Source organism: Monopterus albus, unplaced genomic scaffold (genome assembly GCF_001952655.1).
Source record: "Monopterus albus unplaced genomic scaffold, M_albus_1.0 scaffold71.1, whole genome shotgun sequence".
In the NCBI taxonomy this organism is placed as follows: domain Eukaryota; kingdom Metazoa; phylum Chordata; class Actinopteri; order Synbranchiformes; family Synbranchidae; genus Monopterus; species Monopterus albus.
The window spans coordinates 231,954-247,901 of record NW_018127951.1 but is presented as its reverse complement, the minus strand read 5'-3'; the positions used below and the strand labels follow the sequence as shown (position 1 = coordinate 247,901).

At 39.2% G+C, this 15,948-nt stretch overlaps 2 protein-coding genes across 2 annotated transcripts in view; both read right to left on the bottom strand.

Moving 5' to 3' along the window:
• Window positions 1-4,336: 4,336 nt before the first annotated feature.
• On the bottom strand, window positions 4,337-8,389 carry LOC109963217 (THAP domain-containing protein 5-like). Its single transcript, XM_020605565.1, has 5 exons — window positions 8,170-8,389; window positions 6,938-7,121; window positions 5,408-6,219; window positions 4,966-5,152; window positions 4,337-4,732 (listed from the first exon to the last, which is right to left on the bottom strand). The coding sequence occupies exons 1-5, from the start codon at window positions 8,241-8,243 to the stop codon at window positions 4,613-4,615; spliced, it is 1,377 nt and encodes a 458-aa protein (XP_020461221.1). The 5' UTR covers window positions 8,244-8,389; the 3' UTR covers window positions 4,337-4,612.
• A 210-nt stretch (window positions 8,390-8,599) lies between these two features.
• ppp5c (protein phosphatase 5, catalytic subunit) overlaps window positions 8,600-15,948 on the bottom strand; it is a 9,901-nt gene continuing 2,552 nt past the window's right edge. Inside the window, exons 2-13 of the mRNA XM_020605652.1 lie at window positions 14,736-14,977; window positions 14,079-14,226; window positions 13,795-13,916; window positions 13,641-13,706; window positions 13,292-13,390; window positions 13,034-13,139; window positions 12,646-12,788; window positions 11,009-11,096; window positions 10,862-10,902; window positions 10,167-10,345; window positions 9,997-10,078; window positions 8,600-9,672 (exon numbers count right to left, since the gene is read on the bottom strand). Of these exons, the coding sequence (XP_020461308.1) occupies window positions 9,610-9,672; window positions 9,997-10,078; window positions 10,167-10,345; window positions 10,862-10,902; window positions 11,009-11,096; window positions 12,646-12,788; window positions 13,034-13,139; window positions 13,292-13,390; window positions 13,641-13,706; window positions 13,795-13,916; window positions 14,079-14,226; window positions 14,736-14,977 (1,379 nt within the window). The 3' untranslated portion in view covers window positions 8,600-9,609. The remainder of the gene's footprint in view (window positions 9,673-9,996; window positions 10,079-10,166; window positions 10,346-10,861; window positions 10,903-11,008; window positions 11,097-12,645; window positions 12,789-13,033; window positions 13,140-13,291; window positions 13,391-13,640; window positions 13,707-13,794; window positions 13,917-14,078; window positions 14,227-14,735; window positions 14,978-15,948) is intronic.

The following is a 15,948-nucleotide window of genomic DNA, read 5'->3' as shown; positions in this document are numbered from 1 at the left end:
GGGGGGGGAGGGGGGGGGGGGGCAGAGGGCTTTGAATGCTTTACATTGTGCACCAAGGCAGTGGAAAAGCACCTGGTTCTATCCAGAACAACTATTTTTGTGTATTATATATACTGCTGCAGTGCATGTATCTCACAAGTGCTTTTAAAATAAACCCAACTGTTTTTCAAAGACACTACTTATTTTATTTTTCATTTCAAACATAAACTACCTTTTAATTGGCTTTGGCTCCATTTCAGATTTTGTAAGAGCATATTCACTGATGCATGAGTCAGTAAACTGGTAACAGAAATGACAAAAAATAACAAAAAAGTGTCTTTTATCCAGGCGCCTTTGTAAGAACACCCTGACATTCAATCTCAAAGGCTACGTTACCTCAACCTGGCAACTTAACCACACACGCTCTAAACAATTAGCCACAGGATCAGTTAACGGGCAGAGGTGAGAACTGTGAGACTACATGCTTTATTTGTTATTTGCCATCAGTGGTTGCTTGGCTGAGCTTCTTTCCAACACTCTGACACTCATATGCACCTTCATTTCTGGGAGCTGTCCATATCACCACTCACTTCTACTGCTATCCATTGAACAGGACGTGCTGGAAAAAGCACAGATAATTTTTTGCTTCAAGTTTGACTTCCAGTGAACCTGCCTACAGTATGTTGTTCCAGCTTACTGATACCTGGCACTTTGCTTCCCTTCAGTCTGTTTTACATGCTATCTCTGTGAACTTTATTTAATGATGAGCTGCAGCGAAGCAGTTTCGGTGACAGTCATGAGCCAAGCCTTTCAATCTAGTTTCAAATACACATGCAGCTGTAACTGATGAAGATAGCAACTTGAAAAGTTAATGAACATCTCATGGTAAATATGGGCCCCTGGGTGCCATATCCCGTTACTTCCAACTCTTGTGTCTCACTGGCATATCAGTGTTGCTTCTAACAAAGGACAAGGATCTGCTTGACATCTGGTCACGACCACAGTAACTACAGATTAGAGCTGACTTGAGTTGTGATGTTTGTTAATTAATTTATTTTAATAGATGCTACTTTCCAGAGTGGCTTGAGTATCTCACCCTTGAGATGTGTAACATTACGTACGTCTCAGTGTGTCATGACACACACATATAATATTAACATCCTATCTTGTAAAACAAGCCCTGCAGGTTTCAATAGGGCAATAAAGGTTAAATAAAAATGAAACTAAAACATTGGCCTGTTGTGTGACCCTCTTAATAAATCTACTTTTAATAGAATTACAGCATTCTTTGAATTTTTTTTCAAGTTATTTAAGCTACAATTATTCACTTTCTGATTAAAACTAAATGAATTTATTTTCTGTCATTTATTCTTAAATACAATTGTGCTCAACTTTTATATAATAGTTAAACAAATGAAAGCAATAGTCCACATTACATATTAAATTCAATCTCTACATATACTGTGTTTTTTAAACTGGCTTGTACATAATGAAAATGCAGTTTCCTACTGCCAAGATCTTTTAAATCTGTAACTAAATGGTAAATAATCTGCTCCGGTAAAAAGGCTGGTATAGGAAATCACATAAGCAAAAGTAAATAAACTAAGCTTTTTGATGTGAGTGGAAGTGAGAAAAGCTGATTTTTTAATGGTTTGATAAAAAAATAAAAAATTATCCATCATCAGTTTACATGTAACTATAAAAGTCACTTCCAACAACTCTATGAAGCAAACAGAGGACTAGTGAACCAAAAGCTCCTGATGGTGAAACTGGATCTCATCAAAAAGCTAAACCTGGGTGACTAAAAGAAAAAGAAAGAGAAACAGCCTTCTGTGAGGCTCTCTGGTCATGCTCCACTAGTCATCCTCTGACCACATGACCGATACTGGGGAATGTGAAGGCCAGAGAGGTTGCCTGGCACCTGAAGTCAGAAAGAGAACACAACCCCCCTCTCCCTGAAAATAACACAGACACACTGTGTCCACTGAGTGGGAATGGAAACTCAGTGAGGTTTCTTACCTACAATGAGAAGAACTCTATATGTAAATCTAAACAGATCACCAAAGGAACAGCTTCAACAAAAATGCTTCAAACAGGTTCTTCTGCCTGTCCTAATAAAATAATTTCTCAGCAAGAAACATTTCCATCAACTAAAGAGTTTTTGTTTTTTTAAAGGGGATTTTATTGGGAAGTGAGATGTTCAAGTCACACACTTAAATGTTCCGATCACACTGACCATGTGAGAAATGTAACAGACTGTTGAGACTGTCACACAGTGTTGCTGATTCTTTTGCATAGTGATCACTGATGTTGTAATTTGTAGCGTTAGTGAATTATATTCTTTATTCTTTTTTCAAAGTGTTGAAGGTCTTATTATAGACGCCCATTATATTTATTGTGGATATTTTTGTTTAGTTTTTTGTTTATAATAAATGGCTATTTGCAGCAAAACAAACTTTGCCTTTATCACATTGTTTCTGCACAACTTCAAATTGCTGGAGCAAAATCTCTAATTAATAAAAACAATCACAATATACAGCTTGTCATTGTAGTCCATTTCTATGTCAGCACATTAGCTTATGAGTGCTCAGTAACTTGAGCATCAACTTCATGGATCACCTACCTTCAAGAAATTCTGTATCCCAAATCCAATTTAAGGAATACAGATGAAGGTACGAGTGACAGGGGCCAGATTATCAGTCAGAGTACTGTATTTGTTCTGACTTCTTTCTAAGACGTACAACACTGAAAATGACAATTTGTTGGAAAGGATGTTATCAACAGAGCAGCTGAAGGAGCTTAAGGGGGAAGCTCCATGAAATCTCTGTAGTGACTCTAAAAAACACTGCTGTTGGTTCTTGCTAAGATATTACAAAGAAGTTAAGGGAGGATGGTTATGCAGAAAGATATGTGCCACAGGATTACATAGGTCAATTTGTACTAGAAATTTCCATGTATGTGTGTATTTGGTGAAACATCAACCCTTTAGCTCACTGCTGAGGCAGACATGAGCGAATGTACCCGCTGATAAAACCAGATCCCTCCCTTACATTCCAGCAGATTGACTTCCAGCTAAGCTCAGATACAAAAAAAAAGTCCCTCTCAGCACATTTTAGATAATGAATCAAGTTAAAGCTAATTTCATTTCACAGTAGCATAATGAGCGAATCACAGGTCATATAAGGTTTATGGCACACAACACACTCACTCACTGAGGAGCTACCCTTGCTGAGAAGAGTTGAGCAAGGCACTTTGAAATGAAATGAGCGTTGGACAATCAGACTTTTAGTCAGATGGAGGTCAATTAAAGTCATGGGTCAAGGGTCTTGATGTTCCAATTTAAAGCAGAATTCCTTAAATTGTAAAATTATTGCAACAAACGAGGACATTGCAATAAAAACTTTCACATTAAGGCACTGTCTTACTAAAATTACACAAGAAAATTCTTCATTTGAAGCAGTTAAATAGAAAATAATGTGTATACATTGATTCACTGTAAAATGCTGCCATTGGCTTCAGGAATCTTGTTACAGTTAATAATTGCAACCTCTTTGTTCTTAAATACACATCTAAATGCATGTAAAAGCTTCTCATTTACAATTCCTAGGACCCAGATGAAACTTACAGAATGACACAGCTGCCTCTAATGCCATCTAGTGGAGAGAGAGCTCTCCATGAGGGGGCAAGCACTCACAGGGAACCTGAAGCTAATAAGTAACCCAAATCATTTGCTACATAGAGAACGACATCAAACCTTAAAAATGGACCCAAGTAAAATGTCGTAGGTTTTAATCACGAAGCTGTCCAGATCTGATCAGTGTTAATTCATGTAGGACTATGGGGTTGTTTCCCTGCCACATTTCTTGGAATAGAAAATACTGACTTCAACTACTACTGTACAACTAAAAGGGTCTTCATTCATACAAAAGAAAAACAGCTGAAGACATACACTGTGCCGGCATGCAGACAACACTCTGCACTATAGTGAATCGCCCATTAGGATAAATAAAGGAGACTGAAAGGGAAACATTACTTCACACAATCCTTCAGAGAACAATCAACCTGCTTGAGCCAAACTGTCAGCTGAGCTTCAATCAGCTCCTCTGTGTCACTGTTGAAACATGCCGTTACCTGGAAATAGGAGTTTCAACTTCCATGAACCTGCTGTGTTTACTGTCACTAACCAGGTTGTGATTGCTGTGTTGACTCATTTCTTTTGTTCCACTGCTACTGAAGGAGAATATCAAACCTGTCAGTGATGATTAGTAAACCAAAATACTTCACATGACTGCACTAGATAGTATAATCCCTGTAACTGTACAGATTTATGAAACAATAGAAATCACAAAAAAAAAACTAAAAGGAAGTCTTGTTTAATATGATATGTACATATCCACAAACAAAAGTGGTTTAAAGGGTGGAGAAGAAAAACATATTCACCAATGGCCCATATTACTAATCCATATCTATGCAAAGTTCGCACCAGATCCATCAACACACTGTCACCTTCCATATACAGATCTCATGTCGTGTTAACACACAGTTACTGTAGGTAGCATTTTCTTTTCAACAACATTAACAGTGTTGCTTAATTTTTGGTATGATGGGCAGCAGACAGCCAGTCAGCTGGGCCTCATAGCTTTTCCTCTGCACCATTCAGTGGAGTATACAAGTATGCAGCATTGTCCTCCTCGTAGATGATGGCCACAGTCTCTCCAGCATCTGACACTGCAGCACTGGTCTGTAAGTAAGCCTGAGGGAAGACGAGACAACACCAAGAGGCAGTTAGAGACACTTTTTAACAGTACTGAATTAATCATGGGGAAGACATTAGCAAAAATGTAAAACAAAATAATTGATTGCACAAATATTTAACCCCATCTGTGGCTCAGCTGATAAAAAATTCAGTAGCTCCCAAAGAAAATCTGACAACAGCAACTTTAAGTTTTAGTTCAAAATAAATCTGAACTTAATCCATGTAAATACCCTCTCAAGCAGCTGCAGCCTCTCTTCATTCAGCAGGTTGCTTTGCCTCAACTGACTGACCGTGTTCTCAAGACCTAGAAGTTTCTCCATGTGTCTGCGGTGTCGCTGCTGCAGCACTTTCACTTTCTTCTGCAGCTCGGTCACAATAGTCTCCAGCTGCTCCTTTGTCAGACTGTTCTTATGGTAGCTGGAAAGAGATAGCACAAACAAATACAGTGAGAGAATACAGGAAAGAAAAGCCAGACTACTGAACGGCTCTTCAGTAACAAATTAAAGGGCCTTATATTGAAATTTAGTTATTAACTGTTTGTTGCGTCTTTAGTTAAACTGGCATCTAAGACTGTCAACTTTATTCAGATCTCATCTGTAATTTACTGACAGAAGATTCTCGATAAACACATACAGTACAATTCCTGTGGATCAAAATCAAGTGGGTGCTCACCAGTGTTCCTCCAGCTGGTAATCCAGATTTTCACTACCATCCTCCTCTGACTTGCCATCATCTCCGTCTCCCCCCTCTGTGTCCAGTCTTTCCACAGCGAGGAGCAGGGACGTGGGGGAAGGTGGCACATGTTTGGACACTATAGGCAGAGTAGATGTGATTGGCTTGGAGCTCAGAGCGGTTGACAGCACCGTATCCGGGGAGAAAGTGAATTGGGTTGAGGTTTCATTGGGAAAAACATTTGGGATGGTTTCAAAGTAGGCAATGATTTGAGTTTGATGACCTTCATGGATGTCAGAGAACTCCTCTGTGGTACGAGTGGCATCTTCAACACCAAGACAAGTCACAGCTTCATCTGTACAGTAAGATGTGGAGTCATTCACAATCAGCCCGTGTCCCTGAGTTAAAATGGCAGCAGCGATTCGATTCACAAGCTCATCTTGCCCTTCACCAGCAGGGCACTCAGACATCACTACCATCTCTGTGTTCTCTCCACTCAGATCATCCACTGTTTGGCATAAAGTTAGAGGTAAATCTGCTCCTGTTTTGAATCCGTCTACTGATGCCTGCGAGTTCAGGTCTGTCTGGAGAGAGGGTGCAAATTCTCCAACATCAGCTGACTCCACCAAGCTGGTATCTTCTTGCTGCGCTGGGTCAACAGCGATCTCATATAGGTGCACTGTGTGCATTGTACTTTCCATCTCTACAGCGTCAACAGGCACTGTTCTGTCATTTGACACCGTTACGCTTTGATTACTGTTTGCTCGAAGCCGTTTTGGCTTCTTCTCACTTTGATCCATGGCTTTCCGTTTCTGGAAAGAGGCAGAAGCGTGTGTTAAGAAAAGCAACATGACAGTGTTTATGATTAACTTAGAGCATCTGTTGTGTTGCAAACCTTTCCTCCTGACACATCAGAACTGGCCCAAGCATGAGAAGTCTTTGTAAGTTGCAAACAATCAATTCAGCCAATACAGGTGCAGATCTTTTTATTTAAGTGCTAAGTAATAAAAAAAAGCTATTTTTCTTGGAATATTTTCTATTATTTATTTGCATTAATCACATAACTGAATGGTTTTTACCAGAACTGTGCATGAGAAGACAAATGAAGCAAATGTAATAGGAGAAATACAGAAAACTATCAATGAGCACCTCTGTGTAAATAAACTTTCCAATGTGCTACAGTTAAAATAGTTCTACAATATTTCAATATAATTTTGTCTGTTCTGGTGTAAAAGCTGCACAATTAATTGAATGGAGAAAAAAGGAAAACTTTTGTGCTGCTTAAAGCTGCAAATAAGATGAAGTCATAAAAATATCTTCTTTTCCTGTAATAAACCTCTGACCTGAAAATAAAACTAATATGGTAAAGAAAATCCATTTAAATAGTACAAATGTTAAAGAAAAAAAATCATGAAACAGCAACGTCTTCAGAAGCTCAGTATTTAGCCAATTAATTATTCTGGTCATGTGCCACTATTGCGCTGCCCTAAAACTCTAGATTAAACTGTGGTAGGTTTCCTTTTGTTTTACCTCAACCTCTGGGAAGACTGTGGGTATGGCATCGCTCTCCAGGTAACGTATGCCCCATCGCATCTTAAAGCATGAAGGTGCAAAATGTTCATGGCAAATATACTGATGTTGAGAGGGAGTCCAATTCTCACGTCCCATGTTCCTGAGCCACTGCTGCAGCCGGACTGGGTCATGTAGAGGGAACCTAGAACACAATAACATGGGAGAGATGGATCATTTGGGTTCTTTAAAACAAATTATTGTCAAATGCTAAAAAAGAAAAAGAGGGAAAAATGCACCCTAAAATAAATTTCACACATTGCTTGTTCCAGTGGTTTGACATAAAGTTAGTGTACATACATACATATATATATATATATATATGTGTGTGTGTGTGTGTGTGTGTGTGTGTGTGTATGTACACATATGTATATATAAGCAAAACAAACGTCTCTGTAGGCTGAAGATTAAAGCACCAGAACTGATGTTGCGATCAGGTAACTGACTCTGTAGATTCATCACATTATACTCTGTGCATGATTCAAGTAACGCCTGTAACAGAAAGAACTGAAACAATACTATCAAATATATCAATATCAAGCCAGCACTTAATACGGAGTTTGACCATTGCATTACTTCCATTGTGTAAACAGCAGTGGTGGGAAGTAAGTGCATTTACTCAAGAACTGTACTCAAGTAAACAATGTGAGTACTTCTTCCACCACTGGTAAGCAGGTATTCTTCTGGTCAATGTTAGTATGGTTTTTATTTGAATGTAGGGCTTTCTATTGTAAATACTGAAGCTAAAATTATCAGTAAAATCATTGTGAGTGCTGCCACACTGTTCCAGCTGTTGTTCCAGTCTGTGAACGAGCCCCAGGATTAAGATGACATCATCACTACAGTACTCTTGATGTCGACTGATACTGCACATTTCCAAATTTAACTGTAACTGAATTTGCCTGTCAATAAACACTGGTCACCAGGAACGCGTACAAAAACAAATTATGATTCAATCAGACTTAAGACTCTCAACAGTCAAAACACGAAGACTAACTTAAGAAACAAATAACGTTACAACTTCACGACAATGACTAATTTCAGTCAGCAAACTGCTGTAAAATTATGCCTGTGGAAAAACTAGAGCTGGAACAAGACGCTAAAATTAAAGTCCGATGATGCTTCTATCAGCCGTAGGGTATTTAAGCAGCGAAGTAAGCTAGCTAAAAGGCTGTTGAACACATCCAGCTTACTTGTAGAAGCTTTTCCTATCCTTGCCGTTCCCGGAATCATTCTTACAGTTTCGGACCGAACAATATTTTGGCATCTCAGACAGGTGTTGTTAGGGTTGACGTTTCCTTCTGTAGCTTGGTCTCCAAGATGAAGGGTGAAACTCCTGCTGTCTGTTGTCAACTCGTGGCTTACAGGTAACGAGTGACGATCAGCTGTTAAGACTCGTGACGTCAAATGAATGCGACTGTAAACCTAAAAAGAGACGCTTCCGTACTTCCCCAGCTGAGGTGTTCATTTTACTTTTTAAAACGCACGTCGTCACTGATGTTTAAACTAGAAACACGCATTAACAAAACACACTCCGTAAGGACAATCATTTATGTCTTAACATAAACAGATACCAGCTTGTAAAGTTACATGACGATTTTTTTTATTCAATCTTTTTCTCCAAACATTACACATAATTTTTAAATGATACAGTATATATATATGTATATATATACACACATACACTTAAGTGTATTTATCTAAAACGTTGAGGGGCCACTGAACAATACAGCTGTGCGTTTCCAGACAGGATTGCATTTTGGACGTTTGTGTACTAAAGAAATCCAAATATGGGGGTCATAATTCACCAGTAATCAAGTGCCATCAGTGTTTGCCTTACACAAAAGCTAGCTGTAGACTGTGTAGGAGTTGTCAGGTGAGTGGCAAGATGACAGTCAAAGATAAAAACATGAAGAGCAGCTTTATCTTCCTCAACAGGAAGCAGTGCAAAATAATGTTACCAGCTACATCACTAATGGCAAACAGCACCTTTAAAAGTGTACCCAGAGACAATCTCTTTTGGGAGATCTGGCATCATACATGTAATTGTATTTTGTATTCCTGTAAAAAAATAAAATAAAATAAACATACTGTAGGATGGTTTGAGAAACACTGATAAACATGCTGCTCTTAACCCAGTTTACAATAGTCTAAACTGTGCACACAAGCCAACAGTACATTGCTAAGTTTCAGAGTCACAAGACGCTCCTTGTGAAAACAAAACAATCATTTTCGTTGCAGATCTTTGGTACAGTACATACCAGCTTTTTGATCCCATCAGCTGAGTATACTGAATGTTTAAAACCCAAGCAACTCCGATGAGACTCATCTGAAATTCTCAGGGCTGGTTTCTTAACTCAGTGTGAAAACAGACAATGGAACTGAGGATTTTCCAGTTTTAACCAATAACATAAACGTGCCTGGCTCTGGACTGGGTTGTTTTAACTGTTGTCTTCCCATTTGAACTACACAACGTGTTTTCTGTGTACAACTAGCGGAAGTTTGTCAGGGAGTAGGATCCCTTAGGCTAAGCATCGATGAGAACATGTCCAAGCATTGGAGGGACTGATATGGCCGGGATGGTTCCGGTCAGATGGGAGGATGTTAATGTCACAGACAGATTAGAGTGGCCCCTACATCATCCCCAACTGCATTAGCGTGTTGGCATAGGCCATGGGCTTGACATTCGGATGAGGCTGTAAAGAAAAATGAGAGAAAGATAAACATTTAATCACACTTCAAGGTTTTTAAAAGTGTTCCTACCTAGTCTGTTGCAAAGTTTACTGCCCTAACTAATACGCAATCTTATGTTTTGAGAAATTATTTTAGCAGCCTTTGTCTTCATTCCAGTTTCATGTTAAGTGGCTCTTTGGTTACACATCATTACAATAAATGTTTATTAATAACTTTCAGATTCAATTTACTTCCAAATTCCAAAAATGTGGTTAACAACTTATTAATAACAGCATTTGCCAAAACTATTACAAAGATGATCACACTTTAGAGTACAGCATACTGACCACAGCAGTGAACTGGTGAAATTCTGGCTTGAGGTCTGATCCCCTGAGGTGAATATACGCTCCTTTGTTCCCCATCTGATCACTGGGGGAAGGCAGGCACAATGTTAAAGTGACTAGCCAGTGTATCGGGTGACTCCACACTTTTAAAGTTCACTGCCATGATCACTTACCAGTAGTTGGGTGCTGAGAACACTGTGATGCACTTCCCTGAGTGAGTGACCTCGTAGCCCTCAGCTTTGACCTCATGACTACGAACAATGTAGTCCAGCTTGTTCTGCTCCAGGAAGCGCTCCGTCACATCTGGCCCAAACTGACAACTCACTCCTCGTTTGCTGATTGACCGGCCATTCTGTGTGACAGAGACAGAGAAGTCCTCAAACTAACAGCAATAGCAATTTTATTTATATAGCACCTTTTTTTTTTTTTACAAATGTTAAAGTACTTAACAATAACAAAATGAAACACAAAAGATCATACAGCATAATACACCCACATATCAGAATACACAACAAACATTAAAAACTAGCCTACCATGTAACACACAAAACAGTTATAGAAGACGGGTCATGTGATAATCACAAAACACACACACACAACAAAAGGGGAGAAGAAAACCCAGAAGAAACACTAAGATAAAACCCATGGTGCCTGAAATTAGTGTCAAAAGCCATACAGAACAAAACTGCTGGGCCCAGGGCAAACCTAATCTCCCATGGATGGGAGTCATGGCCCAGCAACAGAAAACTCTTGTTTAGTCTTAAATAATTCTTAATCTGAAACAGTCAGACTCAATGTTGCTCAAACATGAAACTAGTGGACACTGGTGAAACAGAGTAAAGGAGGTACTGGGTGGGTGGAAACTGACCTGGGGCTGTGGATCTGACCAGAGGAGGTCACACATGGGACCTGTGAAAAAGTGATGGGAGGAGTTGAAATGTATCCATTTTCCTTCCTAGAGGTTGTTTCTTAGAGCCAGTCTTATAGCAATGGTACATCTGGAGTCTGACCCTACCTGAGTCTGGAGGCTGTCTATTCCTGTCAATCTTCCTGAGGTCCTCTAATGTGACACCATCTTCACTGAACAGTCCACCATGCATAACCTGAGATCAAGAATACAAAACATCAGACCACTGCAGGTTACAAAAAACATTGATAACAGCAGTCATCAGAAAGACTCAGGTAAATTATAGCTGTCTTCAATAACAGTCAAAATATTTAAAGATGAGCAAATAATCTGCAACATGCTGTACTGTTTGTTATAGGTCTCTTGAAGGAAACATTTTGGAAATGTATTTTCATCAGCTTTACTCTTCCTAATAATGCACTTCTCCTGAGCAAATGGGATCAGTGGGTAGAGCCGGCAACTTTACTGCACCATACCCCTTTTCAGATAAAAAGATTAAACTTGAGGTTCAGGTTCTAATTGTTTCCAAAAGCCATTCTGAAAAATAAAACAAGCACAACTAGCTACAGAATCAGTCAGACTGGATCTGGATCCTGTTCTCCAAATGTGGTTTAACTAATTCTGGCCAGCAGGCAGTCTGAAAGAAGTTGGAGGACTGATTTGTAATCTTGCCCCTGTGCATTAAATAAAGGTAAAATGAGTAGAGACTGGAAACCACAGTCAGCATTATGATTGGCTGAGAGCCTATCATATTATTGTATAAATAGGAACGTGACAGTACTTTGTGACTTAGGCAATCACGTCACCCTGACAACAGAGAAACGACACCATGGTTCTAACTATCGTGGGCGTAGAGCTTTTTATTTTACTTTCTTCACAGCCAAGACACTTCAGGGACTGACTGGCTAATCTGAATGAGATCCAGGCTCTTGCCTTATAGAGTGGATGAGGGGCAATTGTCAATTACCCAATCAATTTAATATACGTTTGTCACAACAGTATAATTAAACAAATAAGAAAACAAATGGTTGATGAATGAAATATGTGCGTTTAGCAGATGCTTTTGTACAAAGTGACTTACAAGAATAATGAGTGTCTGTTTACCATTCATCTTTCTAAATCTTCATTTTATGGTGCTGGTTTGCCTTTTTACACATCTTGGCTTCCTCAGGGAAACCCGTGTTTAACATCACAACGCAATGAACTGTGGGGAATCCCCTCAGGTAAAGTCTGCAGAAATGCCAATTTACAGAAAGAGAGCATAAAGGGCTCAAAATGAAGGCGAGAGAGAGCCCTCATACACTTAGTTTCACAGTGGGACAGCCCTGAGCCCTCAATAACTTAGTGGGAATGTGCCTCAAAGTCGGAGTGGGGACATTGGGATTGGGCCTGTAAGTATATCAAAGGTCAAAGTGTTTATTTGTCAGATGCACAGTTAGGAAACCCGTTTCCCTGTACAATGAAATTCTTACTTTGCCATCCACATGAATGCCACAAAATACAAATGAAATATCAAGTAGATAAATAAGTAACACACTATCAACACTGTTCGATTATAAGAAAGCCATTTGCATCTCTAAATGGGATTCACACTAAAACTTGCTCGTGATCTCGCTGTCAGTATTTACAGGTTTGGACTAAAGAATTTGCTGTTATTAGCAGTGGCTCCAGCTTCGAAGGACCAAAAAAAAAAATTTTCTTAACTCCAGTCGGGAGTAGAATTAGCTCATACTGCCACTGCTTACCAGTACTTTTTTGTTGATGCACTGTGCAAGAGGCAGCCACTGGAAGACCTCGCTAAACAGCTGGAACATCTGGGCTGTGTATTTGGCTTTGACCTCCCCTTCAAATCCATACATCTGGTTCATGTTGTCTGTCTCATGGTTACCTGCAAGTATAAGCTTGGTTACTGCATAAGATATCATCTTGTAAATCTGCTTAGTTTTTAAAATCTGTAATTTAACAGTACAAACCAAATGACATTCATAAACAAAAATGGCCAATAAACAAATTTCAGTGCGGTGCTTTGAACTTTGACAACACATGGATGAACACCTTAATAGTATGTTACATTTGCAAATACTAGACATAGATCCACAAACTCACAGTGACACACAATATGAGTGCTCTCACCTCTAAGCAAGTGGAAGTTATCAGGGTAGAGTAGCTTGAAGCCAAAGAGGGTAAGAATGACCTCAACAGAGAAAGAGCCACGATCCACAAAGTCACCATTGAACAGCTGAATTCTGTGGTTAAGGACTGATGCACAAGTTCTGAATTTGAGGTTTTTGCCTGTTGTCATTTTAGACATGATATTACAAACAAAAAAATAACTGTACTGACTACAAATTTAAAACCTTATGAGTAGTTGTCTGCTAAAGAAAAGGATACATAAGGGTTGGTCTCTGAGGGTAAGTCATTCAACTTGAAGATGTTGAGTAGGTCATAGTATTGCCCATGGGTGTCGCCACAAATAGTTATTTTTTCTGTCTGTGGCAAAAAGAAACAGAACACTTGAAACAGAGTCCAAAGAAAAGGTCATGACGGTACCATAAAAAAAATTTGCGGGATCACAGGACTACTATATGTACTGATGCGATTCTACTGCCTTTAGTCCAACTATTGGTTGATCATAGTGGTAGCAATAAAAGAATTATCACCTACATGATCTCTTGCACTTGTTCATCAACTAATACAAACTTTACATCATTTCACTAGTGATTATGTACAAATTCCTTACCTCTTTTAATGTGATTTCAACAAGACTGGGCAGTTTCGATAAAGCATCCTTAACTTGCACCAAAATCTGAAAAGGTACAACAGAGTTTAATTACAGGTACAGGCAAGTTTCCTTCAGTGAGCTTGCTATATCCCTGGTGAGCCAACATTTTCACCTGATAAGCACATTTTCTGTGCAGTTTCTTCTGGTCTTTGAACCACTCCATCATCTCCTTCATGAATTTCAATGTGACCATACCATCTTCAAGTTTGGGGCCTACGTAGTCTTCTTCAATTGCTGTACAGAAGATTATATTAATTTCAGCTCGTGTTCAAAATCAGTGCATCTTATTATTAGCTGATGTTGTACAGCACAAATTTAAACGTATAGACAATTTTAAGAACACTATGATAACGCCATATTCTTTTATACTTTTGTCTAATAAGAGAAACAACTTACTCATGTTTTCAATGTCAAGAGAGTCAACAACTGATTTTTTTGTCTCATCACTAGCGATAGCTCTCTCAAAAGCCTTCTGTTTCACAATCTTGTTACATTCTTGGTACTTCATCCTTGCATCCTTGTCACTTGGTCGAACCCTTACTACCTATCATCAGAACAGGGAAAAGACATAAATTAAACATGCTGGTAAGCATCAAAACGTAGGAGCAGACAGAGAAACTATGTAGCTGCAAAGATGTAAATTGTTATGAGGATCAATCTTTTAAATTATGCAAAGTTTGTTCTGGATGAAAAATATTTTTATACATCATGCTGAACACGGACAACACTGAAACTATTGTGTCACACACTATTCTGCCATATGCATTAATAATGGTCATAGCAATGTAGCTCCAACCTCTCAAAAGTATTAACTGTTGCTGTGGGTGCTTGGTCTAAACTGCTACAACTATGGCTGAGCTTTAGAGGTCTTTGTTGCCACAGGCCTGGTGAATTTACATATCAATAGGTGGGCCCTGAGAGCTCTTTGTTTAATAAGGGAAAAACATTTAATTACACTGTGTACTCTGTCTATGTCCTGCATGTTCTCAGTTCAGACTACATGCCAGCTGAAAGTGTGCATCTACTAGTAGTTAAGGAGTCTATATTTCTTACTGTCTCGTAGTCCTTAAGTGCAGCCTTGAACTTGCCCAGTGCCATGTTGGAGGTGGCACGGCGATAATATCCCTTAATGTAGTTTTTGTCTATCTCCAGAGCCTTAGTAGCATCTGCCAGGGCATAGCCATAGCACTCTGTACGTAGGTATGCCAGGCTTCGGTTGCTGTAGTAGATGGCATTGGATGGATTGAGCTCCAAGGCCTCTGTGTAGTACTTGATAGCATTTTCATAGTCTTTCTCTGAAAAACAAATGTCACATCTTTACTGGACAAAAAAAAAAACAAACACTTGGCTTGTGGTTCTATATGGTTAACTATAAGAATACCAAAAAAAAACCATTTCCTACTGGGGTGATACTGGAGCTGGACCACAAGATCAAAATAACAGATCTTAAACCAAACTTAAACTCAACTGATTAGTAAATGAACAAACAATCCACACAAATTTAAATTATAGTGCAAAATATTTCCTGGTAATAGCTTGTGTAAAAAGTTTTCCCCAATTTCATAAGTAGAATATACACTATGTGGGTTTTATCACAGTGAGACACAATGAGCTCAATGAAGACATCAACTTTGGGACCTGCTAAACTGTGTTTACCATTTTGTGTTTGAAAATTTATGCACATATTTACTTCATTAATCCAAGGGATTTTATACATTGAAAGGCAAAAATGATGACCAGCTTTACAGCCCTAAATAAAATATCAATATGCTTCATTTAATACCTCATGATGAAACATTTTAGCTATACCCCGATATGACAATAATCAAAACCACTAATGATATTTGGGGTTATAGACACACAATATTTCATCTTGAGATTATTTGCGCTACATGTGCTCACCACCTCCGTGCCCATGTGAGCTCGGCGCTCGACCCGCCGCAGTTTGCATGCTGTCCTGGCATCGGGATTGATGATGCCATTATCTACATGCTGCATCGAGCCCTATCTCATCTGGAATCCTCCAGAAGCACGGTGAGGGTCATGTTCTTTGACTTCTCCAGTGCTTTCAACACAACCCAGCCGTCACTGCTGAGGGGGAAGTTGGAGGGGGCAGGTATGGACCAACACCTGTCCGCATGGATCATTAACTACCTCACAAACAGACCTCAGTTCGTAAGGCTGCGGGACTGGGCATCGGATGTGTCATCAGTGTCATCTACAAAAGTTCTCAGACAACACCGCTATTGTTGGATGTGTTTCTGGG